At 37.3% G+C, this 25757-nt stretch overlaps 1 protein-coding gene across 1 annotated transcript; it reads right to left on the bottom strand.

Annotated features, from left to right (window-relative positions):
* Window positions 1–725: 725 nt before the first annotated feature.
* Window positions 726–10217, bottom strand: LOC125683410 (cytochrome P450 1A1-like). Its single transcript, XM_048924546.2, has 8 exons — window positions 8515–10217; window positions 6133–6352; window positions 5668–5791; window positions 5420–5573; window positions 4279–4415; window positions 3041–3137; window positions 1538–1744; window positions 726–1258 (listed from the first exon to the last, which is right to left on the bottom strand). The coding sequence occupies exons 1-8, from the start codon at window positions 8858–8860 to the stop codon at window positions 1071–1073; spliced, it is 1473 nt and encodes a 490-aa protein (XP_048780503.2). The 5' UTR covers window positions 8861–10217; the 3' UTR covers window positions 726–1070.
* Between the last annotated feature and the right edge of the window lie 15540 nt (window positions 10218–25757).

The raw sequence follows: 25757 nt of genomic DNA on the forward strand, positions 1-25757 counted from the left end.
GTATGTTTGGACATAAGTATAGTAGGGAGATATGTTTGGATTTTTTTTAATATTAAATTTATGAGACAACAACACAAGAATACAACTTTTTCTCTTTCTTCATTTGAAGTTTGTTTCCATCTGGCCATCAATGGCATCATGTTTTCAAATGCCGACTACTCCCGTATAAGGGAATTTGGGCGGACTTATACATATGGACCAATGAGAGTTTCTGTTGCATTTCGCTATTGTATTACAAACAGATTCAATTGTGTCGTCACACAACGCAATACTATATCGGCCAAAGCGTTCTAATTCAAAGGTGAATTGCGATAAAAATATAATCGCCTAACTGGGTAGCTTAGCTCATTTAGAAGTTTTCAATCTTAAATTATTATTGTACATATCCTTCACGTTTCACCCATATCTCCGGTGCGTTATTCCTCCTTGAATTAGATATGCAATAGTTACTCGTTTCCACTTTGACAGAATTTTGAGTTTTGTCAGAGCTATTTCATTATCCCTCTAAATCTATGTTTCCTTCATTGAGGTGGTTGCACGACAGCCGGTGATCATTCTTTAGGACATTTATAAATGCCGCAAAAATATCTTTTGCGTCTCACCCCACGTAAGAGTTCAGTTAAGGATAACAATTCTTGCTCAACTCGAAAATTGCGTATTGGTTCATTCCATTTTACATACACACTCATTCAAGACATTTCTCCCATAGATCTTGAAAACTTCGATATAAGAAAGAATTTATTGACTGCACTGAATTTGACATTTCACAGAAGATCAATTAAAGAAGAGCACTTCTACATGAGGAAGAAATATCTACGTTATAGAATTTTGATTAGATAAAAAAAATCATGTTGACCGAGAAAGATTGCAGAATGAGAGTCGTGCGTTTAATGCATTTTTTGACATCAAAGTTCGTCCCATATTCAGTAGATTGAGTGTGAACAGAAAATCATTACATGTATATATCATAGGTGTATACATTTTGGTATATTTTTCCGCTTAAGACAGTCACTACATAGATAATAAACTAAATAAATTGAGCATATAGGAAATGTTCTCAATATCCATGATCATTCCACAGGTTTAAGAACGATTTTATCAAAATGCTGTGGACGGAGTCCAAATTTGTCGAAGACATCCTCCATTGAGATCTGTTCCTCTGGATTTTTGGTCGTTACCTGGAAATTCTGAACAAGGTTAGCCGTAAAGGCGTACTGGAACATATCGCCGATGTATCTGCCTATGCAGTATCGGGGTCCTGCAAAAGTCAAACGTGGATTACTTTGTGTGCTAATTGATATATTCGTAAGCTTAATGTTCAAAAACAGCTATAACTTTCTCTAGCGGCATGCCCTTGGGTGAATATAAATGCAAGAATTTCTTTTGTAAAATAAAATGCAAACCCCCTTCTTCCAGAAAAAAATGTAAGCTGTAATATTGCTAAACATATGGGTGAGTATTTATGAAACCGAAATTACAAAATTTGTTCCCGTTTTGTACTAGTGAATTATATCACTTAGCACTACATTGGAAGTACCTGTTCCATAAGGAGCGAAGATGGTCTCCGGTACCTGATGATCAGCACCTTCAAGAAACCTCTCTGGATTGAAGACTTCCGGGTCCTTCCAGATATTGCTATCATGAGATGGTGCCTTGCAATCAATTAAAATGATGCCGTCTTTCGGAATATCATACTCGCCAAGCTTTATATCCTGTTTTGCAGCATGGAAGGGGGCTAAAACCACTGTAAAATCAAACGAGGGCTACATTTGATTTCACACAGTTCATAATGTTTTTATCATGGTCAAAATTTACAATGTATCAATATATTAAAGGTCAAAGAGATGAAGCCCATTTCGTCTCCGAAAGTCAAATTATGCGACTGTCGACGACAAAAAGGACTTTGTCCTTGTACACTTGGCAGCTAAATTAATAACCAACCTTTATTGAAGACCGAGTTCAACCGACATTGCAATGTATTACAAAGGAAGATGTAACAGAAACGACGATCTAGGAAAATGCATCTTGCACCAAATATATTCCTCTACTCAATATTGAATGACATCATAATCACAGACGTCGGTGGAGAAATACCCCAGTGCCTACCAAAGAGGGTAACAGAAGGTTTGTTTTATCATTTTACGCTCCATTCAAAACTGTGTTTACTGTAGAAACAGTCCCTACCTATCTTAAATGCCCTAGGTTTATCGCGGGGCCGGGGTAGTTTAATAAGGAATGATACGGAGTCCTAACGGGGAAATATCGAATAGAAAAGCTGAAATGACTCGTAAATGTGACTAGAAGCCTAGTGGTTTTAGGTGCCCAGTCGTTCACAGGCGAAAATTCACAATAATACATGTAGATTGATTGATTGATTTTATCTTGTTTAACGTCTCTCTCTCTCTCGATCTCTCTCTCTCTCTCTCTCTCTCTCTCTCTCTCTCTCTCGAGAGAGAGAGAGAGAGAGAGAGAGAGAGAGAGAATTTTTCTCTCATATGGAGACGTCACCAAGACCGGTGGAAGGGCTTCAAATTTAGTCCTATGGTCGGCGCTTACGGTCATTGAGCGGTGAGGGATCTTTATCATGCTACACTTAATGTGACACGGGACAACCGTTCTTAAGGTCATCTTCGAGGACCCCTGACATTCACACCTGATGCCGAGCGTTTGGCGATGAAACTGTCACTACCAGTTTTAGCGATTTAGATCTGTCGCGGCCGGGGTTCGAACCTCGGCCTTCCGCATGCGGGACGAACGCTCTAACCACCGCGGTAGTTCCACCATAATAGAACATGCTAAAATATAAGTAGGCAATTACTTACACAAATAGGAACATATACCTTATTTTAGGACTTCTAAGGATTCTTTAAAATTTAAACACTTTGCGAGTCATCTCCAACAGTTACAACAAAGCGGGGTTAGTCTCGCACGAGTAGATGTGACAATTAAAAACCTATGCTCTTTTAGGAAGAATTCAAAGGTTTAATTAGATTTTCTTCAAGAGACCCATGGATACTCTATGATTGTAAAAGTGTTGTACCTGGAGCGCGCATGCGCATGAGTTCTTTCACTGTAGCCAAAGTATATGGAGTTTTGGATCCATCGTCTGCTTGAACACGTCGGTCTCGACCAATCACCTACCAAACATATCTCACTTGTTTTTACATTTTTATTTCAAAAAAATATTTTATTCATAAGGTCGTTTCAATAATCATATTTGTGGGTGCTGCATGCCTTACCGAAGAAGAATACTTTACAGACCAGATTGTATAAGGCTTGGAACCTCAACTATTTTATGTTGTTTAACATTTTTTACTCTTGTACAGACGTCACCAACTTTCGATGACGTACTAATTGACATATGCAGACATCAGACTGATAGGTGCGATACGGCCGTAGCAGCAGGGGGTCTTTATCGGACCATTTCCGTGATACGGGACCTTCGGTTTTAAGATCATGTCCGAAAAACCTTTGCATTTTCTTCTAATGTCAGTAGATTGGCGGGGTAACACAGACACTAGCTATGCTGAATGTCTAAGGTTTGACATGACGGCGGGATCGACAATCGAACCCCAACCTTCCAGAAGCGAAGTGCCCATCCTAACTATTGGCTACCGCGACCTTCCACAAGCGAAGCAAGCGCCTTATCTATTGGTTACCCCAACCTTCCCTAGCAAAGTGAGCTCCCTAACTATTGGTTATCCCAACCTTCCAGCAGCAAAGCGAGCGCCCTAACTATTGGCTACCCCAACCTTACAGAAGCGAAGCGAACGCCCTAACTACTGGCTACCCCAGCCTTTCATAAGCAAAACGAGCGCCGTAACTATTGGCTACCGCGATCAGTTTGTGCAGTATGTAATCATTGCGAATAACCTAAGCAACTTATGTTATACATTAGGCGAAGAATTATTCATGTGTATTATAACTATTACACTGTACATGTATAATGACTTTAGTTCAACAACGAGCATATCTTACATGTATTCGTATTGGCGTATACTCATCCGATTTCAGTTGTGGTTTGAAATTGTTCGACATTTATACCGGTAGTATCATTTTGTCAACTAGAGCAAACTTTGATGTATGACATTTGTAAGGATCGAGGTAATCTTGAAGGTGACATTGAAGGTCGCAAGCAAAGAACCACATGTTAATACATCGATCGATAAAAATCACCTACGTAGAGGATGGTGATTATGCTTTCCTTCCCCACTGGTTACATCAAGGAAATGCCAAAGATTACCATGATGGATAAAGAGGAAAAAACACTTAACAAACCTTAAAGATCTCTGATCGACATCTGGCCTGTATATCCGGGTATTTTGCAAACGTCATCAACATCCATTTGATATAAGTAATTAGGTTATCTCTTCCACCGACATAAATGTCGACGATGGTCCTCAAAGCGTCCAGTTCTGAAATGTACTCAGAAAATGACTAAAATGGTCTGCGTATAATCAGATTTTAAAGCGAGGCAGGATACTGACAAACATGTTGATGTCATAGGGGTTCAACAGTCTAGTAAAATGTCAGCATTTTGCAAATTCTATGGTTGTTATAATGATCTACATGTAGTTTGCCAATACAACCTATCATTGGTTCAAGTGCTGTCTGACGTGTTTCATACCGATTATTAGGAACACTGATTTTGACTACAGGTTACTCTGTTTACCTGAGCAAAAGATAGGGCTCACGGCGAATGTGACCGGTTGACATGGCGTGCTTATTCCTCCTAGGCACCTGCCCCACCTCTGGTATGCCCAAGGGTCCATCGTGTTTGCCTAACTCTTTATTTTGTGTCCCTTACAGAATATTCCTTATAGAAATTATGAGATTGATCACTATTCGTTATCTTCACCTTTCATACGAAAAAAATTAGTCTCACCATTTCTAAATGGTTTTGTCCAAACTAAGATAAAAGCATACAACTACACTTTTGAAAACGAGAAAACAAGACGATGAGTTATGAGAGGAAAACAGACAACAAATTGACAACTGAGAGTATTAAATATCAGTTGACTTCTAGCATGCATAATTAAATTCCGTTAATGGATGACATGGTACATATTGACAATCTGCTTCAAGTATGCAGATAATTGATCTCATCTCTCCTGAGGAGGTAGAAGACTTAGCCAACTTTTTTATCACACCTTTGTCGATATGTCTTAAACAATACCGTTGTGCTTTAAGTATGTTTTATGTCATATCAAGCATTGCCGCATTTCTTCTAGTATATAAAAAAGTAGGCGTGTTGCTGCGGACGAATGACAGTGAACAGTCTTACCAACTTCCTGTCGCATCATGGTATACAGGTAGTTTTGAAATATATGTGAAAGGTACAGCGGGAATGTACACATAAGGACGATTGCTCAGCGCTTACATCTGGCCTCACAATTAGTGTTAAATTACCCCGACGTACCAGTCATTCCATCCTTTGAGCGGTCGTCCTTCGACTTCGATAGATACATTTGTAGAAAGTCCTGCGGAGGATCGTTGGTTGAATTCTTGTTCTCTTTTATAACCTTTCTGATTATTCCAAATACATACTCCTCGTCATTTTCGGCCGCTCGTATCTGTAAAAAGTTAGATGATACTTCGTATCTTAGTATGACATATGCCAAATTGAAAGTGTCAATTGTGGTTAGTATTTAAAAAATAAATTCTCACCTTTGATTTATTGATGAGCGCCAACAATGGGATGTAATTCTCAATATTTGCAGTGGCCATTGAAAACCCAAAACTTTCTATTTTATCTCTCATTTCGGCCATGGTCGAGTCATCATACGCAGATCTTAATAAAAAAAAAAAATGCAGTTAACACACATCGTAGATTTTGCTCTGTTCGTTATGCACCAAATCCAATGATAGATAATTTCATCGTCAACAAAAGTTACTTAATCAACAATGCTTTTCCTGTAACAGTCATATACAGTTCCATACCTAAAATACAGTCTATTGAATATGTATACATGTACAACTTTCTATCAAAATATACTTACCTTTGAAATTAGAGAATATCAATAAATAATGGTCTGATCATGCACAGATCAATAAAGATTTGAAGCCTTTATTGCAATATTTAGAGATAAAATGTGTAATACGGAGTACTGTTAAGGAAAGAAAGGTCGATACCTTTTTCCAATGAGAAAGGCTGACAGAAAGTTGAAAGCGGCTTGGCGGATCAAATATTCCAGATTATAGGTGGTGGATCCGTCCCTGACGAAAGACTGGAACTCCTCAAACTCTGCCGTTAGGTGTCGCCTGAGAGCGGACATTACATTCGTGTCATCCATGGCCGTTTTCAATAAAGCCTGCATAGCTAGCCACTGTTTGCCATTGCTCCATACAATTCCTGTAACGTGTAGCATTAGGGAAAAAATTACATTCAAGTTACGTCTTTAAAGCACCAAGCACAGAGCTCTGTGGCGCTTTTTTTAGGGTCACAATATTGGATTTTCGGGTTTGGATAACTGACATTTATGAATCGACTTTGAAAACAAAATTACTTGTCTGCAAGATATCAGATAGGGGAGAAGTTTATCATGATGTCTTACGGGGTCATACATGTATGTCAATTCAGTCTTGCAGCTATTGCCGTTAACCATTAGATGGCCGATATATTATATCTGTAGAACCAACCAGACCCATCCGTACAGAAAGTGGACTTAAAGAAAATCCTGTGTCTACATAAACACACACACACACAGGCACGTAGCAACAGGGACCCTGGCCCGCCCCCTTTTTCCCGTTTTATCTACATTAGTCCGTTAGTTTTACATGCAAAGTTCGATTCATCGGCAAGTAACCCCCTCCTCTTCATACGCTTTTCATATTTGTAGTGTGAACGGGAGTAGAAAAACGTTTCTGGCATGATCTACTTTTGATTTCCCCTTTTTATGACGTCATGATCTGATATCGAGTTCTGCTTTTTATGACGTCAGTGATAGATTGCACATCTAGAAATGCTGGTAAAAAATACTAGTATTACACTTTGTCAGTGTTTCCATGGTAAATGCCATGATGTCACAGGTTTAGCGCTATTCATAAGTACTTTTGATTTCTGTTTCATTTTGAACTTTGGGTAAATCATAGGTATTTTAAAAACGTTGAAAACGTTAATGCGAAAGATTTTTTTTCTTTTTAGTAAAAGTAGTTGGTAGGTTTTAGACGCCGGATCAGACAGGGTAAATGGAGGCAGGTGGAGAAACGGAAAGGTAAAGGGTGGGGAAAAAACATAAAAATGGAGGTAGTGAATGGAAGGCGGAGGAGGTAGAGAAGAAAAGAAAGGTGGAGAAATGGAGCAGGAGGAAGTGGGAAAGAAAAGATTCATAAGGAAAGTGGAGAAAGGGATCGGGAGTAGGAAGAAAATTATTGATAAGGGAGGTAGAGAACAAACATGAGGAGGTGGGGAAAAGATTTGATAAAGGAAGGTAGAGAAAGGGAGCGGGGGAAGGTAGGAAATAAAAGATTGATGAGGGAGGTGGAAAAGGGAGCGGGAGAAGGCAAGAAGCAAGAAATAAAGGAAATGACGAAGGAAGGAGTGGCGGGGAAGATATTTAACATTTGCACCCTCCCTAAATTTAACGATTTCTCAATCTCCAGTCGCTATTTTCTCTAGATAAAAATACCTATGATACTGAATGCAAAATTGGCCCGGTGTCAATTCATTTCATTTGAAAAAAACTTCTCGCCTAATTATTTATCGATCACAAACAAACAAAAGCATTACACGGTCATGTGTTGTACTGGGTACAGGTGCTTGTGGAAAGGACTTCCGATCCCCCCCCCCCTTCTTTTTGAATATTCAATTCCTTGGGTATTTCACATGAATTATCTATTATGATCAGTGATATGCCTTTTTTAAAACTGTCTCTATGCGAGATTTGTGTATTCCATTGAAATAAAAACACTCTGAAGTTACATGTTTTATTAAAATACACCCGAAATACCCAATGAATTGTACATTTAAAATACTAGGAGTAGGTCCTGTCCACAAGCACCTGTGGTATTGAATGAATAAAATAAAAAAAAAAATGTAATTTACAGGATTATCTAAATGTAGTTAATACGATGTAGACTACTCGAAATATAACATATCTTGATGTACGTGAAAAATGAATTTAAAATTTAAGAATTCATTTCCTGCCTCATTATTACTACGATCCTCTTAAGCACGTAAATCATTGAATATATTAAGGGTTCTATTTTTAGTCTTAAAATCAAATTCCTTGTATGTCGGATAACACATTTTCAATCGTATAAACTCACACGAGCTCACTTTTGATGTCAGTCTCACTTTTTCGCTATATGTCCCATTACTTAGATTAAAAGTGAACTCGTCAAATTGAACCTCAGCATGGTACATTTGTGGGACATTTGATCTTGCAGATGCAAGTATTTCAACTCGGTTTTATTCAAATAAGTGTTTTTAAGATACAAAAATGTTACAGCTTTGAGAAAATGATATTTACATTTGATACATATGCATTATTGCATTACAGAAGAAAGGTTTACCTTTTCCATGGGTGAGTTTGTCGGGAGTGTACACCCAGTTTGGTCTGTTAGACACAAGGTCGCCTTTTTCTACCAGTAGTTCATGAAAATACCGACGCCCAAATACAACAAAAAATGTGTGCACGCCCATCTGTACTCTGAAGAGATCGCCATATCGTTCTCTGAATCCCAGCAGTTTGTAGTAAAAGCCTTTCCCTCCGCTAAGTTGAAAAAGGTTACCGACAATTGGCCACGCCCAGGGCCCCGGGGGTAGCTTGTATCGACTCCCCCGTCGGTAGCTTATTGCAAGGTATAAGACTAATGCTGTCGCCGAAGCGATACCCACTATCTGCCAGGGTGAATCCATGACGCTGCAGATCCACAACCTGGTTACTTTAGGGATGAGAGTGAAATGAATATGACATTTTCCTCATTCTTCCGTCTATCCTTTATAACGGAAGTATGTGGTTACTTCATCATCCGACATTTTGTCTATATGATATACACGGGAAGAAACTGTCATTCGGTCGACTGAAAATTTACTAAAAGGTCTGGAAAGAGTCTGAATGACAGAGCTCTGCTATTTAATCACGTTTCATTAAACGTTCAGTTTACTGAATATCCTAGCTTTGATATGTGGTAAAAGTATGGTTTTTATTGTCCATGTACTTGGTGCAGTGACCACATTTAGATATGCCACTTAATCATCCATTTCCAAAAAAACCATTGAATTAAAAGATAATGAAAAATTGCAGATTACATACATGTTTTTATTTGCCTGAAAGTCGTGTAAATCTTAATTGTTCGATCAAGTTGTATTTCACTGATTGGCAGAAAATAAATAATTACAAAAAGGAAAACTTGATTTTATCCCCCCCCCCCCCCCAATTTTCTGCCACTCGGTTCTGAAACAGTTGATACATTATTTATATATATATATATATATACAATAACCATATTCCACTCTAAAGACGTGTAAACCTTGACCATTATCATTATTTCGAACTATCTTCTCGTGTGTTATTTACAACCGTTGATGCTGAATTAACGGTCGTATAAGCTGAGTTTTACCGGCGACGCGTCACTGTTGCAGATAACAAACAGAAGATAGTTTTTCTCATCCTTATCTTATTTCGTTTAATTTTTTTTAATGATATGATTTACGCTTAGTGTTGTTTTTGCGTCAAGAAACTATTTATAGCATTGATATGTGAGATAGTGACATTGGACATTTGGATCTATAATAGAAGTTCTTCACAAAAAAATCCATTGCTAAGACTACATCGTATTTCTAAGTCAGTGACCACACAGTTCCGATCTAGTGACAAGGGGCAGTCTGGGACCGCCGCCCCCCCCCCCTCTAATGTTTATGCATTTTCGGATGAAATGAACTTCGGATTCCTTACCTGTGTCATTCAGGAGTTCCAGGTGATTTTAAAATTACTCCTTACATGTATACCCATAGGTTACACGCCAAACAGATTCCTGATATGAAAACGCAAACCTTTGTGTAATCTTGTTGACAAGCAAACAATCATTCAAAGGAACGGAATAATTCGTTGGAGAAGACAATACATATTACATTAATATATAAGGACAAAATATTATAAAAATCAGCTTATTTTTAATTTTTCATTTATGGGTTTAAGTTATATGTTACATTAATATATTATTAAAGACAAAATATTATAAAAATCAGCTTATTTATAATATTTTATAATATTTTATTCATGGGTTTAAGTACACTCCTAAAGTTACTTCCTTGATTCGATCGATTTAGATATATCTGTAAAATCTGTAAAATTTGTTTCCGTCTTTTAAGATTTTATTTCAAAAGGAAGAAATGTTAAGGAGATGTCCTTTATTTTTATTCATGGAAAATGTTCAGCTGTTTAGAAGTAGTCTCCCTCCCTCTAGTGTAGCGATCTAAGTGAGCGGATCATAGGATCTGATTTTAATCAGATTGCATATTTATATAATTATCGCATTTTTTTTTATATCAAAAATTTTATTGATCGATACAAAATATCGAACACTTGATAGCAATCTACAGATATATATCAAATAATCGAACAACTGATGTTAAACACTGTTGATGTGTCTTGATATAAAAAAAATTCGGATCTTAGTAATCAAGGGTATAAAACGATACATGTATTATGGAGAATTCAAGAGGGATGAGAAAAATTATAAAATTCACTTGTGCTCTCAACTAAAGTAAGGAAATAACACATGTTTATCAACATAAAAATATATATTAAGCATTAAAAAAGAAATGAAATTAATAAGTTATACAGTTTTAAAATAGATGAAATTTTACTACAGTGCACTGAAATAGATTTCGACTCGGCAAAGAGGCTGTTTTGTCTATTCCAGACGATATTGATGGTACGATTTGGGCGATGTGTTTGTTTATTCCAGACGATATTGACGGTGCGATTTGGGCGATGGAATTATTTCAGACTGGAAATCGGTTATCAGTAAATCGGGATTTATTTGGGGTACACAAATGTACTGTGTCGAGAATCATTAAGAAAATGTCGCGTGCAATAGTTTCTTTGGACAATAATCGTATAAAATTTCTGTTGGAAACAGAATTTTAGATGTCCAAAGAGCGCTTATGCAACAAAGTAGCACACCTGGTCACGTCCAGGTGTTGTAGTGCTGACAGATGGTACTCACATTCCCATTATTTCTCCAGAATGGTATAATGCTGAACTGTTTATGTTGATTCTCATTACCTAAGACAAAGAAATTATACTGTGCTTTTATTGACTTTAAGGTTGCATTTGATAAAGTGTGGCGATTGGGATTATGGAAAAAACTTGTGAAATATAACTTAAGGATAGAGTCTTGTCAATTTCATTGTAATTAAAAAGTTTTCATTTTTTCACAGAATGTGCATTAAGATACACTTAATTAAAAAACATGAAGAAAAGAAAGCATAGGGTCATCAACCATAATTTTGCGCCATAGTGAGCGGAAGTTCACTTTCTAAAAATGGCATTTTTTCGGGATAAAATTTCAAAATTCAACCGTATCTTACACAAGTGTTCATAGACAAAATACTTGACGTTCATTTTCAAATATTTCAGTATGAATATACAGTATGATATGGCAATCGCATATTTTAGGGAAAAGGTCCCAGATATATACCCCCAATTTGTTCCTATTTTAATTCGAATTTCCTCTGTCTAATTTTAAAAGTTGCTTTTTTGAGCCCCAAACAATCAAATTTCTCAAGAAAAGTATGCCTGAATTTTATCGTTAATTTGTATAATTGTTGTAAATCTAGAATTTTACACAATAATAATTATTCTGAATACTTTCCTTGTCAAAATGGAGTTTGACAGGACGAAAATTTGTCTCCTCTTCTTTTTGCATTATATCTTAACGACTTAGAAGCATTTTTGATACAAGAAAATGTTATTGGTTTGAGCAACTTATTTGATGAAATTGAACAAAAATTGAACTGTTTTACAAGGCTCATAATAATGTTGTATGCAGATGATACAGTACTGACGTCCGAAACTAAAGATTACCTCCAATACCAACTGAATTGTTTTCAAAAATACTGTGAAGAGTGAAAGTTGCAAGTGAACGTGGATAAAACTAAAATTGTTATTTTTGGCAAAGGTAGACAGTCCTCAAATTGAATATTTCTATACAATAATAATGAAATTGAAATTGTTAAAGAATTCAAATACTTAGGAGTTATTTTTTCAAGAACTGGTTCTTTTTACACTACCAGAAAATATGTTGTGCAAAGAGCAACCAGAGTTATGTATGCCATCATTAAAAAAAAACAAGGGAATTGAATTTATCTATCGATTGTCAACTTGATATGTTTGATAAAATGGTTGTTCCAATACTTCTTTATGGATGTGAATTATGGGGTTTAGATATCATCGAGAGACTGCCTCTAAAATTTTGTAAACTTATATTGAATCTTAAGACAACTACCCCGAATTATTTGATTTATGGTGAACTTCATAGAACATGCAATCGGAAGATCGTTGTGGCGGTTACTCCCCTTTGCCTACTTGACTTTTCTGGGTTATAGAACCAAACAAGCTCCGTGAGGACGGGAAGTCGCTACTCATTTCTTCAAATTAAGGGATCGACGTCTGTGCAAACATCTGATAGAAAACAAAACTCTTAGAGCTCGCCAGGTTATTTACATAATCCCCCGTCCGGGTCTTCTTTTTGTGAATGAAAAGTTGTCGTTCTTTACTATCTTCCCTACTCTAACTGTACGAAAAACCAGGCGTTGTGTGGAAGCTTCCCCCATTGTAACTTTTCTCCCTGGGAAATTGGCTATACAAAAGATTTATCCACAGGGGAAATCTGCTGTATATAGCGAAATTGTCCCGAGTTACGGAGGAAATTCTACTATATAACAGATTTTCCGTGGAGGTAATTTGGCTATGATAGAGTCCTCACTATTAAGTCATCTTTCAGCGAGGGTAATCCTACGATATAGTAGTGACATACCCAGGTTTTCAGAGGGGGAAACAGTTGCATAGCCAGAGGGAAGGGCTAGTACATACTATACTACACAGGTCAGCACAAAGAAAAGAACGAAATTTACAAGAATGAAATTTAATACACCTCAAGAAAAATGATTCTTATCAAAAATAAATGTCTGGTATTTCATCTGCAGATACTTTACAATTTAAAATACACGTTCGAGCATACATCTACTGATGTTTTAATCTTCATCTGTATAGATACTATAAAACGCATGTCTGGCTTTCTTTCGTATCTACACACTTTAGCAATTTGTGATTTTTGAAAATACACGAGGGTATGAGCTGCGAAGCTCCACGCCGACATACTTCAGGAAACGAAAGCACACGAGGGTGCGAACTGCGCACGACGCTTCACGCTAGCATACTTCATGAATTGGCGGTTCGTGAAAAAAAAGTATGCTGACCTGCAGCGTTGCAGTTCATACCCTTGTGTATTTTCATAATCTTATAGTTTTATCCTACTTCCATTTTTGTCGGAATTCCCAACCGTTGAAATAGACGTATTGTATTTATTATCACGTACAAATACAGTTCTGTATTCATACGCATATTACTTACTATATTTTGCCGTGGATGGTTTTTTTTTTTTTTAAAGAAAAGGTATTGGTAATTCTCTATACCCGTGTTTTCTGTATGCAATTTCTTTTTCAGCAAACGGAGTGTAAACGTCTGAGATTCTATACATTATGTATTATCTGAAGCTGTAAAGAAGAATCAAAATTAGCCATACTTAGTAAATATTTTAGAAAAATCTAGGCGAGCTTCACCCATAAACTCTCGAGTTCTATTTCGATGTTTTCAACTTTGACCTTCAACCTGTCTTTTTAAATTCTAGCGTATCAATAAGCACATAGACCCCCACATTTTTCTCCGATGTCGTCATATGTTGATAATAGAAATCCACTTTGCAAAATGATATCAAACCCAAAACATTGGAAATGTAAATATTATGTGATATGAACAATCTTGATGGATGTAGTAGGGTTATTCTAATGGCTGAGAATTCCGACAGAAATGAAAGTGGAACGGTAATATAAGAAATAAACTTCAATTGTGAAAATACAAGAGGGTATAAAGAACGCTTCACGATGGCTTTTTTTTTTTCAGGACGTGCTAGGGCGCTTTACGAAGTAAGCCGGCGGGAAGTTCGTGCCCTCATGAATGTATTTTCAAAAATGAAATTTATTTCTTAAATAATCACCGGTGGCCAAATAGCTTAGTTGGTAGAGCACCTGATTAGATATTCTCTTTAGAGAAGTCGAGAGGCATAGCCTTCATCGATGATGGCTATGCCTTTCGACTTCTCTAAAGAGAATATCAGGGCCGTAAATTACATGGAGGCGGAGGAGGCAGCTGCCTCCTCCAACTTTTGAGCCAAAAAAATTTAAAATTTAAAGTTCATTAGAATTTATGTTGTTTCCAATAACTAAGAACATGATACCTCCCTTAAAAAGCATTCCAAATCTTTCTTTTAGAATGAGTTAGTCAAGTAACATCTTAGAAGGCCCTAGAATCAAGGATTTTGCACGAAACGTGTTCAGTGTGCACAAAATGTGCTCAGCGTCTGGGGGCCTGGGCGGCCCCCAGACCCCCGCCTAATTTCCTGCCTCCTCCAAATTGAAGGTTAATTTACGGCCCTGAATACTGATTAGAGAGTAAGGTTCGAATCCCGGTATGGCCCGTCTTCCTGCTACAAAATGTCTCTCGTCGCAAACATTGCAAAAAAGATTTTCATATACAACCCGCCAACGTTTTTAAACTTTTAGATGCCTTATAAATATATAATCAACAGAAGGAGAGGGTGACTCTTAGATTTGATGGTAGACGGTGGTTAGGGGGGTCGCGTCCTGTGAATCTGCGAGAATCTCGCTGAAGTCTCACTTCGGAACAACAGGTGTCCCGGAACTTGACAGATCTAATCCCACTGATTATTGTACCTTTGTTCTGTCTTTGTATCACAGTAGCCTGCTCTATATGCCAAAGATCTAATATTTTACGAGAAACAGTGTTAAATCAAATACTTGCAGGTAAATCTTAATGATAATGGACATTATACTGAAATTACGTTAGATCAATGAAAGGTGAAGATAACGAACAGTGATCAATCTCATAACTCCTATAAGCCATACCAAATAGATAGTTAGGCAAACACGGACCCGTGAACACACCAGAAGTGGGATCAGGTGCCTAGGAGGAATAAGCATCCCCTGTCGACAGGTCACACCCGCCGTGAGCCCTATGTCTTGATCAGGTAAACGGAGTTATGCGTAGTCGAAATCAGTGTACCCAAAATGGTCTAACAATCGGTATGAAACACGTCAGACAGCATTTGACCCAATAATAGGTTGTATTGGCAAACTAGATCGTTGTATCGACCATAGAATTTGCGAATTGTTGACTTTAAACGAAACTGTTGAAACCATCAACTTGTTTGTCAGTAACTTACCTCGATTTAAAAACTGACCATACGCAGAACAAGCTTTGCCTATCGAATCAGTTTAGAGATATAAATACCATATGCAAGTGATAATGGAATATTGCTACATAGATATGGGAAGTTGACGATGGAGAAGCTGAAATCATCCCGTTTGTCATAAAGTTGTGTTGTTAGTTTGCCGTTAATATCTACTTTCAATAAAACATCTAGGCATTAAGCAGAAGTGTACGACTCTGTGGTGTCTTTTATTTCGAGTTCACAGGGATATATTGAATCGATTTATGACATATGAATGAAAATAGATAAAACGTCGTCGATATATCTAAATGTCGAACTGAAGGCCACAGCAAGAGAGTTTTTCTTCTCACGCAGAAGTTTTTGGATAAATTCTGCTTCATATGAATATAAAAACAGACCAGCTAACAAAGGAGCTCAATTCGTGCCCATGGGAATTCCAACAGACTGTTGGAAGACCTGATCACCAAAGACTATGAAGATATTGTCAATGAGGAACTCTAGCATATTTTTTATTTCAACTTCAGAGTACTTGTGCATGGATACAAACAATGTATATCAACAAAGTGTTTTAAATAATTTAAAGGATTTGTAAATAACTTGTATTAGTATATATCCTGATTTATCCGTTTTCAAGCAGTCCTTTCTCCCTGTCCGCCTGAAGATTCCAAAGAATTTGAATATTATCTTTCACAGCTTTTAAAATACGAATGTGTTGAGTTTAAAAGGGAACAATTGTAGGTTAATGATGTGCTAAAGAGTCGGGAGGTCTAAATTTCTTTAAAGCACCCCCAAATACAATAAAACATTGTAAAACCATTAAAATCGCGACGATTTCTGTTTTCTAAGCGACGTGGACACTTCTTGTTACTTTTTCAAAAAGGTTACAGGTCATCAAACTGATGTAGGTGTTACGGGTTTAACTGGCGAGCAATTACTTTCGTAATTAGCAACTATACACAACATGAATTCAATATCAATTGGTTACCCAAGGGGTCATTGAAATGCTGAAAACAGATTATGACAAATCGCCTTATCATTATTTTTTCATTTACAATTTGTAATGTTCGGTTAATTGTCTATGAAAGGCCCAGGCATCATTTACAAATATAAGTTTATCTTAAAAAATCGTATCAATTGACCTTGAAGTGGTTATCAATGTCAGATGTATAAAAAAAGAAGAAGAAGAAGCCACAAAGAGTTTGAAATCAGGAGAGAAAACAAATCGTTACACAGATAGATAGGGATTGGGTTAGTCCCGTTAACCTCATGGATAGGTCTGTAAAGGGAGATAAAAGCGATTTCTCTAAATTTTAAAATTGCAAGGACGTAGTCCTAAAAGGGGGGACAGCCGGAGCCAGGGCACCCCACCCCCTTAAATTACAAAGTGGCCCGGGACAACCATGTTTGCTCCCCCCCCCCCCCCCCCCCCCCCCCCCCCCCCCCCACTTTTCGAATGATATTAAGTCTAGTTGTGTAATTATCATTCAAACGGATCTAAACTTCACCAGCAGTCTACTTTAGGCCTGTTTTGTTTTGTCATTCCCCCTCTGCGAAGATGTTCTTCCTCCTTCTTTTCTGTTATTCCGGATTACGGATTGGGTTTTGTTTTTAACTTACTTTTCTGTCCGTGATAAAGGCGTGGTTTGACAACTGGTTTGACTGTTCGGTCATCCATTGTAAGTATTATGTTTGAATGATACTAAATAGTATCAGGCTATGTCACTGACTCGCGCTCTTCTAGGCTCTATTTTGCCCATCTCTACAGGTTTGACATGCTGTAGTAATTGGTATGAAATCCAACTAAATTAAGATCCCGCTCTTCCCTCCCTTCACAAGAGTTTTCTCTCCCCCGCCGCATCCTCACAATGCCAAGGTTTTATGATTACGTACCTTCACACGTGTACGTGGAGTGCATGGAGATTTCGCAAAACCTCGACATTGTGAAGATGCATCCCCCGACGCTGCATTTTCTTAACTTTTTACATTGTCTGTAAACTTTTCACATTTTTGCGACTTCTCCAGAACCACTGGACCAATTTCAACCAAACTTGGCAAAAAGCATCCTTGGGTGAAAGGGATTCAAGTTTCTTCAAATGAAGGACAAAACCTTTCCCCAAGGGGAGATAATAGAGAAATGGCAAAATTATACTGAGAAATTTTAAAAATCATCTTCTCCAGAACCGGCAGCAGGCCAATACGAGATACAGGAACCAGAAAATTTTGGAATTCTTCAGAAAAAAAAGTTACGAAATTTATGTGTCACTTGGGCAACTCTTGTATACAAATTTGTGATGGCTAAGATGACTCATTTCTGATACAAATATATCTCTCTGGTTTGAAAGCTATTTTTCAGAATGTGGCAATACACGTATCAACACTTCGCGAAAGTTACGTCCCTTGTCCACCATCTCCCGGATAAAAATCGTATTTCCCTACGTTGGCCTTTGTAATTTTCCTATCTGTAGCTTTGACATCTGTTATTTTTCCATCAATTGCAGTCAACTACAATATGCCCCAGATTGGGGCAACCCATTAACTTGTATGAAAACTTGGTAATTGGCTAAAACTCAAAGTAATAACATCTTACATTTGGTAAGGTAAAGAAGGAAAACTTGGTTTTTCACCGATTGACCTTTATCTGACCCCACAAAGGGATGTAACTCGCGGCGAAGTGTTGATACGTGTATTGAAAGCTGTAGTACGAAAAACATGAGTTATTGGATTAAACCAATTCCTCTACGGTATACACGTATATGTGGATATTTGATTAATGAGATTTATTTTCTCGAGTCATTATTAAATCAATCAACTGCTGTGAAATGATATTTATAAATTGCATTGAATTGGTATACAATGTACACAGACCCATGCCTGTAAATTTTGAAAGTCGGGCCCACATGGAACCTATGGTTTCAAAGGTTAACCACAACCCTGTGAAGGGGATTCAAGTTTGTTCAAAGGAAGGGTCATGCTCCTTTCAAAGAGGAGATAATCACAAAAATAGAGTGGAGTCATTTACTGGGCCAGAAAAGTTGAAATTTATATGAAAGCTTCCTGATATAGTGCAGATTCAAGTTTGTTCAAATGATTGCCTCTGGGGTTGGGTGGGGCCACAATAGGGGATCAAAATTTTACATACAAGTACATGTATTATGGAAAGTCTTTAAAAATCTTCTTCTCAAGAACCACTGGACCAGAGAAGTTTACATTTACCTAAAAGCTTCCAGACATAGTGCAGATTCAAGTTTTTTGACATCATGGCCCCCGGGGATGGGATGGGGCCACAATAGGGGATCAAAATTTTACATACAAATAGGCTATATAGGGAAAATCTTTTAAAATCTTCTCAAGAACCACTGGGACAGAACAGTTCACATTTACATGAAGTCTTCCTGACATAGTGCAGGTTCATGTTTGTTCAAATCATGGCCTCTGGGGTGGGGTAGGGCCTCAATAGGGGATCAAAGTTTTACATTTGAATATATAGAGAAAATATTTAAAGATCTTGTTCTCAAGAACCACTGGGCCAAGAAAAGTTGAAATTTATATGAAAGCTTCCTGATATAGTGCAGATTCAAGTTTGTTCAAATGATTGCCTCTGGGGTAGGGTAGGGCCTCAATAGGGGATCAAAGTTTTACATTTGAATATATAGAGAAAATATTTAAAGATCTTGTTCTCAAGAACCACTGGGCCAAGAAAAGTTGAAATTTATATGAAAGCTTCCTGACATAGTGCAGATTCAAGTTTGTTCAAATGATTACCCCTAGGGTTGGGTGGGGCCACAATAGAGGATCAAAGTTTTACATACATGTACATGTATATAGAGAAAATCTTTAAAAATCTTCTTAAGAACCACTGGGCCAGAGAAGTTTACATATACCTAAAAGCTTCCTGACATAGTGCAGATTCAAGTTTTTTTTAACATCATGGCCCCCAGGGCTAGGATGGGGCTACAATAGGGAATCAAAATTTTACATACAAATATATGGGGAAAATCTTTAAAAATCTTCCTCTAAAGAACCACTGGGCCAGAGAAGTTTACATTTACCTAAAAGCTTCCTGACATAGTGCAGATTCAAGTTTGTGAAAATCATGACCCCCCCCCCCCCCCTTGGGGTAGGTTGGGGCCACAATATGGGGTCAACATTTTTCATGGCAGTGATTTTTGGGGGGGCCAAAATGCCACAGATATTTGGCTGTTTCCTCTCACAAAAATTAGCTATTTTCCCCCAAATTATATATATGTTTTCCCCAATTTCAAATGTAAGGAAAGTATATGTTGAAATTTTAATTTAAAAAAAATTGTCAAATATTGCTGACACAATAAATGCATTTTTAGGTTACCTGAGTCACTCAGGTGACCTATTGCTATTGGTCTGTGTCCGTCGTTGTGCGTCATCCGTTAACAACTTCTTCCCAGAAACTACTGGACCAATCTTGACCAAATTTGGTATGTAGCATCTGTAGGTGAAGGAGACTGGAAATAGTAAATTTCATAACCTCCCACCCTAAGGGGCCTTAACTTTGGAGTAAAAACTAAAATTGATGTATTTTTAAAAAAAATCTTCTTCATTCCTGGGCATTTAGCAGAGAAAGTGTCAAGTATATAGTAATGATGAGCAAGGAAGCTTCTACCAAAATTGTAAATTTCATGACCCCCGGGGTACTGGCTCTGACCCCAGAGTGGGGCCAAACTTGATTTGTAGTGTTTATGTGTAAAAAACTTATATAACATCTTCTTTAGTGCTATTGATACTAAATTGAAACTAAATGGATATTTAGAAAGAGCAGATAGTCCTTTACTAAAATTGTAAATTTTATGAACCCAGGGGTAGGGGTTTTGGTATTGGGATGGGACCAAAATGGTCAGATATTAAATGTGTGAACAACAGAAATTTTTAACTTTTTCTTGATAACTAATATTCCAATTCTTTTCAAATTTGGTATGAAGCATCTTTGGGACAAGGGGACATAAACTGTAAATTTCAGAATTCCTTAGGGACAGGGCAAAAACTGTCAAAAATTGGCCAATTTTCAAAAATACTCTTCTGTACAAGTGCACATGTTTAAGAAAAACTAAATGCATCATGATGTGGAGCAGGAAGGCTTCTACCAAAATTGTAAATTTCATGATCCCCAGGGTAGGGGTTCTGACCCCAGGGCGGGGAAAACTTACTATATCTTTTATGTGGAAAAAAAATCTTGTAAAATCATAACAGCTGAACAATAGCACAGCCACGGTGACTCAGGTGGGTGATGTGGCCCATGGGTCTCTTGTTGATTATATGACATCTGCATCATACATGACATCACCACTGCTATTTCAAATATATTATTTTTTGTGCTATTTTACATGTTATATTTGTAAAACTGTGAAGATGAACCAGTTATTCATTTTGGCATGTGTCCTGCGTAAATTATTAAATTAGATTGGCTCAGTACGCAGTATAATACGCATCCCAATGGATGTATGGAAGAACATTTTTACATGCCCATCGAAGAGTCGAACATGGGACATATTATAGTATACTGTCGTCTGTCTGTCTGTGTGGACCTTGTAGGCAAAATGCTAAATAAACCACAAGCTCCAGAATCTTACAACTTGGTAATTTTGATCACTTTATTGAGAGGAAGAGGTCTATTGTTTTTCAAGGTCAAGGTTGTAGTATCAGCTAATAGGAAAACCTTGTGGGAAGAATACAGACCGAACTATTGTAGCTAAACGGGGTATGATTTAAGTTTGGAATAATTATTTAACTTGGGGAAAACAATTAAATTTTGATTTCAGCCATATAGTTTAAGCATTTGGACACGTTATATCTCCAGATGGACAATTGTGCAAGGGAAAACAAGAACAGGTTAAGAGTCTAGAATATCCTCAAGTAACGACAATGATGCAGGATTTTTTTTTAAAGTAATTTAATTATTACATCATAGGCATCTTTTGGCATTCATGGCATTCCTCATTGAAAGTGTGTCTTAAATAAAATCAAAATCTCCTTCTTGATGGTCGGACATACCCATGAAGATGCATGCAGTTGATCAGGTTTTTTCAAAGTAAGAATGTATATATGTTTTTCTGAGCTTAAACTCTGAGAGATGCATAATCAAAACAATCTTCCCATTACCTGGAATGATGATGACAAAACTTTACATTACTTGATATGTACATAATTACTATACATTGTATATTTCAGATTCAGTCACTGGTTAAATCGACATACTGCAATCAAACTAGATAAGTTAATGAGGGGTTTTGAAAAATGTTTCACTCCAATGCCAACAAGCATTCGTACCAACACAGTCTCTAACATTTCAAAGTGGCTTATTCCTCATCTAAACGTTATGAAGAACAACTGAAGACCACACGTGTTTAAGATTATGAAAGTCTCTACAGGGAAAGCCAAGATCTATTGGAAAGAGTGGACTACTGACAAGGTGAATATGATTAGGGTCAATCGATCATTGAGGAATTCTTTTAAACTAAAAAAACACTAAGTATTTGGGTTGCACTATGAAATTTTATTAGTGTGAAGGTATTTTTTCTCAAGAAATAAAAATGCGATATCGAGATAGCAAAATACACACACACACACTTACACCCAATGCACACACACACCACTAAATTCGTACAATATCGGACACACATTAAATAAAAGTTCAAATAAAAAAACTTCTGATCTTGAAAAAAAAGGGGTGAATTATACCTATATTGCAGAGATGGACTGATCGAGACTGGCGACAACCTGACTGTTGAGGACTGATATCACTGGAGAGTCTGATATCGTGGAACCCAGCCTCCACAACATTGAAGAAAACCTTGAAAGGTTGGAAAGCGATGTACGAAACAGCTTTAAGTACTTTTCCAAGGATGAGGACAAGAGTTGGTGGACATTGTTCTTTAGAAATGGCGATGAAATCGGTATGTTCATGTACAGCATGCTAGTGTTCAAATATAAGTCATGAGAAAATGCACAGTTCGAGCCTAGCATACAGTATCCGCAATGTTATTCTTGACATGATAAACGATAGAACACGATACACGATAGGATAGGATACATGCACGATACGATAGGATACATGCACGATACGATAGGATACAGGCACGATACGATAGGATACACGATAAACCCGATAAACGAAAAAACCTGATAAATGATCTTCAAGATAGACCTGATAAACGCAAAACATGATAAACGATCGTCACGATAAACGGAAAACCTGATACACGCACGATACGAAAGGATACACGCATGATAGAACACGATAGGAATGTCAAGAATAACGTTGCGGGTACTGTACAGTTAGTGGATCAGTTAACTAATGACCATGCTTTCAATCACACAATCCTCTTGTAACTGAATTCAGTGTTCAAACAAGTATGAATTGTGCAATTGTTTTTAATTCCAGAGGAGTCTCCTGAGTGGACCCTTGACAGTAAAGTGATAGTAAAGACTAGTAAGAATTCCGACTAGTACATCTACATTTAGTATGGTTAAAGCAGTATTAGCTGTCATTTGATGTTGGAAATTTTTGTCCTAAAATTGTGATTTACTATTTCAATGACAGAAAAAAAAGGTATATAAACTTTTGTTATTAATATTTGTATTAGAAAATCTATTTAGAGGCCCTGAATGAAGCAAAATCTCATAACTGTCTTCCCGTACAAAAATTTATTTCTGTATAATGCTATATATTCAACATAACCGAAATCATTTTTTTGATAAAATCTTGAACTAAGTTTTAATTTTATTAATGATTATTTAATTTCATTTATAATGATAAAGCACATTTTTACAACAAAATAAATTTTTCAGATTTAGAGCTACACGTACAGGTAATATTGCTTTAATGGTAGTGCAAATTCATAACATGCCCGATTTTCTTCTCGTCGTAGATGTTCAACCTGAGATGGACCAGTCAGAATTTGACTCGGACCTGAATGAAGACACGGAAATCTCCCCTGTAAGCTTCTTTATAGCATTTATCTTATTATGTCCGACTTTACTTTGATAAGCGATGTTTTTATTCCTTGAAAACTTTTAACATAGGTAATAATCGGAAAGAGCACCAGTGTCAATACATGGACCAGAAGATTTCATCCTGACGGTTTTGTGCTTGTCAACATTTCCCAAATATGCTGGAGAATGGCTGCAGGTGTATGATTAATCTCATTTAATTTTACGCTCTTTGACCATAGCCCTCTGATGCTTTACTTATTATATGCCAAGAATTTAATCTTGCATTCTCTCATCAACTATCATAGACAACGGTCATGGTAAATCAACGTATCACTTTTCCTCAAGTTGATATTAATACAAAATGTTACGATTCTGCAATTGGTTTTTTTTTTTACTATTCCGCAAAAATTATGGCATTATGATTCGATCTGCAAATATCTTGATTACCAGAAAAGTAACACACCACAAAATTCACATGATAGTCACGAGAAGAGCTCATAAAGGTTAATAAGTGCTTATTGTGAAGGATAAATAACATTATTTCCAATAGTGAGAAAAAGAAGGGGTGGTAGGTAAAACTTTCCCCAATATGATCAAAATTGTCTTGATTTACTTAGATGTGTACAATTTTGAACAAAGATGGGAATAGTGTACAAATCCACTGGTACAAGGGATTTTAAACAACTGCCTGGACCCCCTGTTCGAGAAGAGTGAAAGGCGCTAGAGGAAAGACTGAGCCATGGACGGAGAAGATATCTGTTCAGCAGATATGGTCGTCATCATTTAAATTGACGCCATCTGGACATCTTCTGAAGAAGATCAGAGATGAAGTAGAAGTTTATCAGCAGTATTGAGTGAGACTGTATTCTTTTTTTTTCTTCAAACGTGGAATTTTGGTCTCTCCGTTCTTCTCATTCTCTCTCTCTCTTTCTCTGTGTGTATTACGAGGGCGAGTCAATAAGTAACCAGCCTATTCCATTTCTGATTGACCGAGATGGTCACGATTTTCATGCCTTGTTTCAATACATGTTTTATACCTGGGTACAAAATTGCACGTGTATCGAGTCATTCTTTAATAAGATATTGAATGTCAAACATGGCTGGTGATGCATGCTTTTCATCTAAAGTTGAGTACCGTGCTATAATTCGGTACTTGTATTTAAAACGTAAGACAGGAAAGTAAATACACGGCGAGTTAGCCGATGTTTATGGGTCTTCTGCACAGTCTTATGCTCAGGTTAAATTCTGGGTAAGGGAATTCAATTGCGGTAGAACATCTTTTGAAGATGAAGCCAGGTCTGGACTCCCACTGGATGCCACTGACGTAAAAATGTGTACGAAAGTTCGGGATCTGGTATACTCTGATAGGCGAATTCAGAAATAGCGCAGGCATTATAGACATTTCACATGGCAGCGTTTCAACAATGTTACATGATCGTTTAGGTATGCACAAGCTAACAGCCCGTTGGGTCCCCAAATCCCTTGGCGATAAGCAAATGGCAATCAGAGCATCAGTATGCAGCGCCTTGTTGAGGCGTTTTGGTCAAAAGATGATTTTCTTTTGTGTCTGGTGACTGTAGATGAGACTTGGGTTCATTATTATGAACCAAAGAATAAAGCTCAGAGTCGTCAGTGGGAAGGGCCTGGGTCCCCAAGGCCAAAGAAGTTCAAGACGCAACCATCTGCTGGCAAGGTGATGGCCACAGTATTTTGGGATGCAAAAGGCGTTATTTTGTTGGACTCTTTACCCAAGAGAAGTACAATAACTGGAAAGTTGCAATGGATGCTGTAGAGCGAAATGGGTATGAATTAATACCACATCTTGCTTATTCACCTGACCTAGCTCCTAGCGACTTCTTCCTATTCCCAAACTTGAAAAAGGATATCTGTGGATGTCATTTCCAGTCTGACGAAGAAGTGGTGACGGCAGTTGAGGAGTGGCTCAATGGAAAGGACCCTGACTTTTTCAGTTCTGGGCTGATGGCACTTGAACACCATTGGTCTAAGTGCATCACACTAGAGGGCAATTACATCGAAAAAGAAGAGTTGGATCTCAACCGGAAATAAGTTTGACTGGTTACTTATTGACTCGCCCTTGTATATACTTTCCTTTTTAGCTCACCTGAACTAAAAGCTCAAGTGAGCTTTTCTGATTGCCTGTTGTCTGTTTGTCTGTAAATGTTTTAGCTCACCTGAACCAAAGGCTCAAGTGAGCTTTTCTTATCAAATTTTGTCCATTGTCGTCGGCGTTGTAAACTTTTCATTTTCATCTTCTTCTCCAGAACCACTGGGTCAATTTCAACCAAACTTGGCCA

The sequence above is a fragment of the Ostrea edulis genome, chromosome 6 (assembly GCF_947568905.1).
Source record: "Ostrea edulis chromosome 6, xbOstEdul1.1, whole genome shotgun sequence".
Classification (NCBI taxonomy): Eukaryota; Metazoa; Mollusca; class Bivalvia; order Ostreida; family Ostreidae; genus Ostrea; species Ostrea edulis.

What these genes read in the sequence shown, in the direction of transcription:
- LOC125683410 (XM_048924546.2), bottom strand. Translation starts at nt 8,860, where the DNA reads ATGGATTCACCCTGGCAGATAGTGGGTATCGCTTCGGCGACAGCATTA. An exon ending in GCCTTTCTCATTGGAAAAAG is followed by an intron (nt 5,792 to 6,132) that starts GTATCGACCTTT and finishes TTTTTTATTAAG; the next exon opens with ATCTGCGTATGATGACTCGA. An exon ending in CTTCGCTCCTTATGGAACAG is followed by an intron (nt 1,259 to 1,537) that starts GTACTTCCAATG and finishes TGACTTTTGCAG; the next exon opens with GACCCCGATACTGCATAGGC.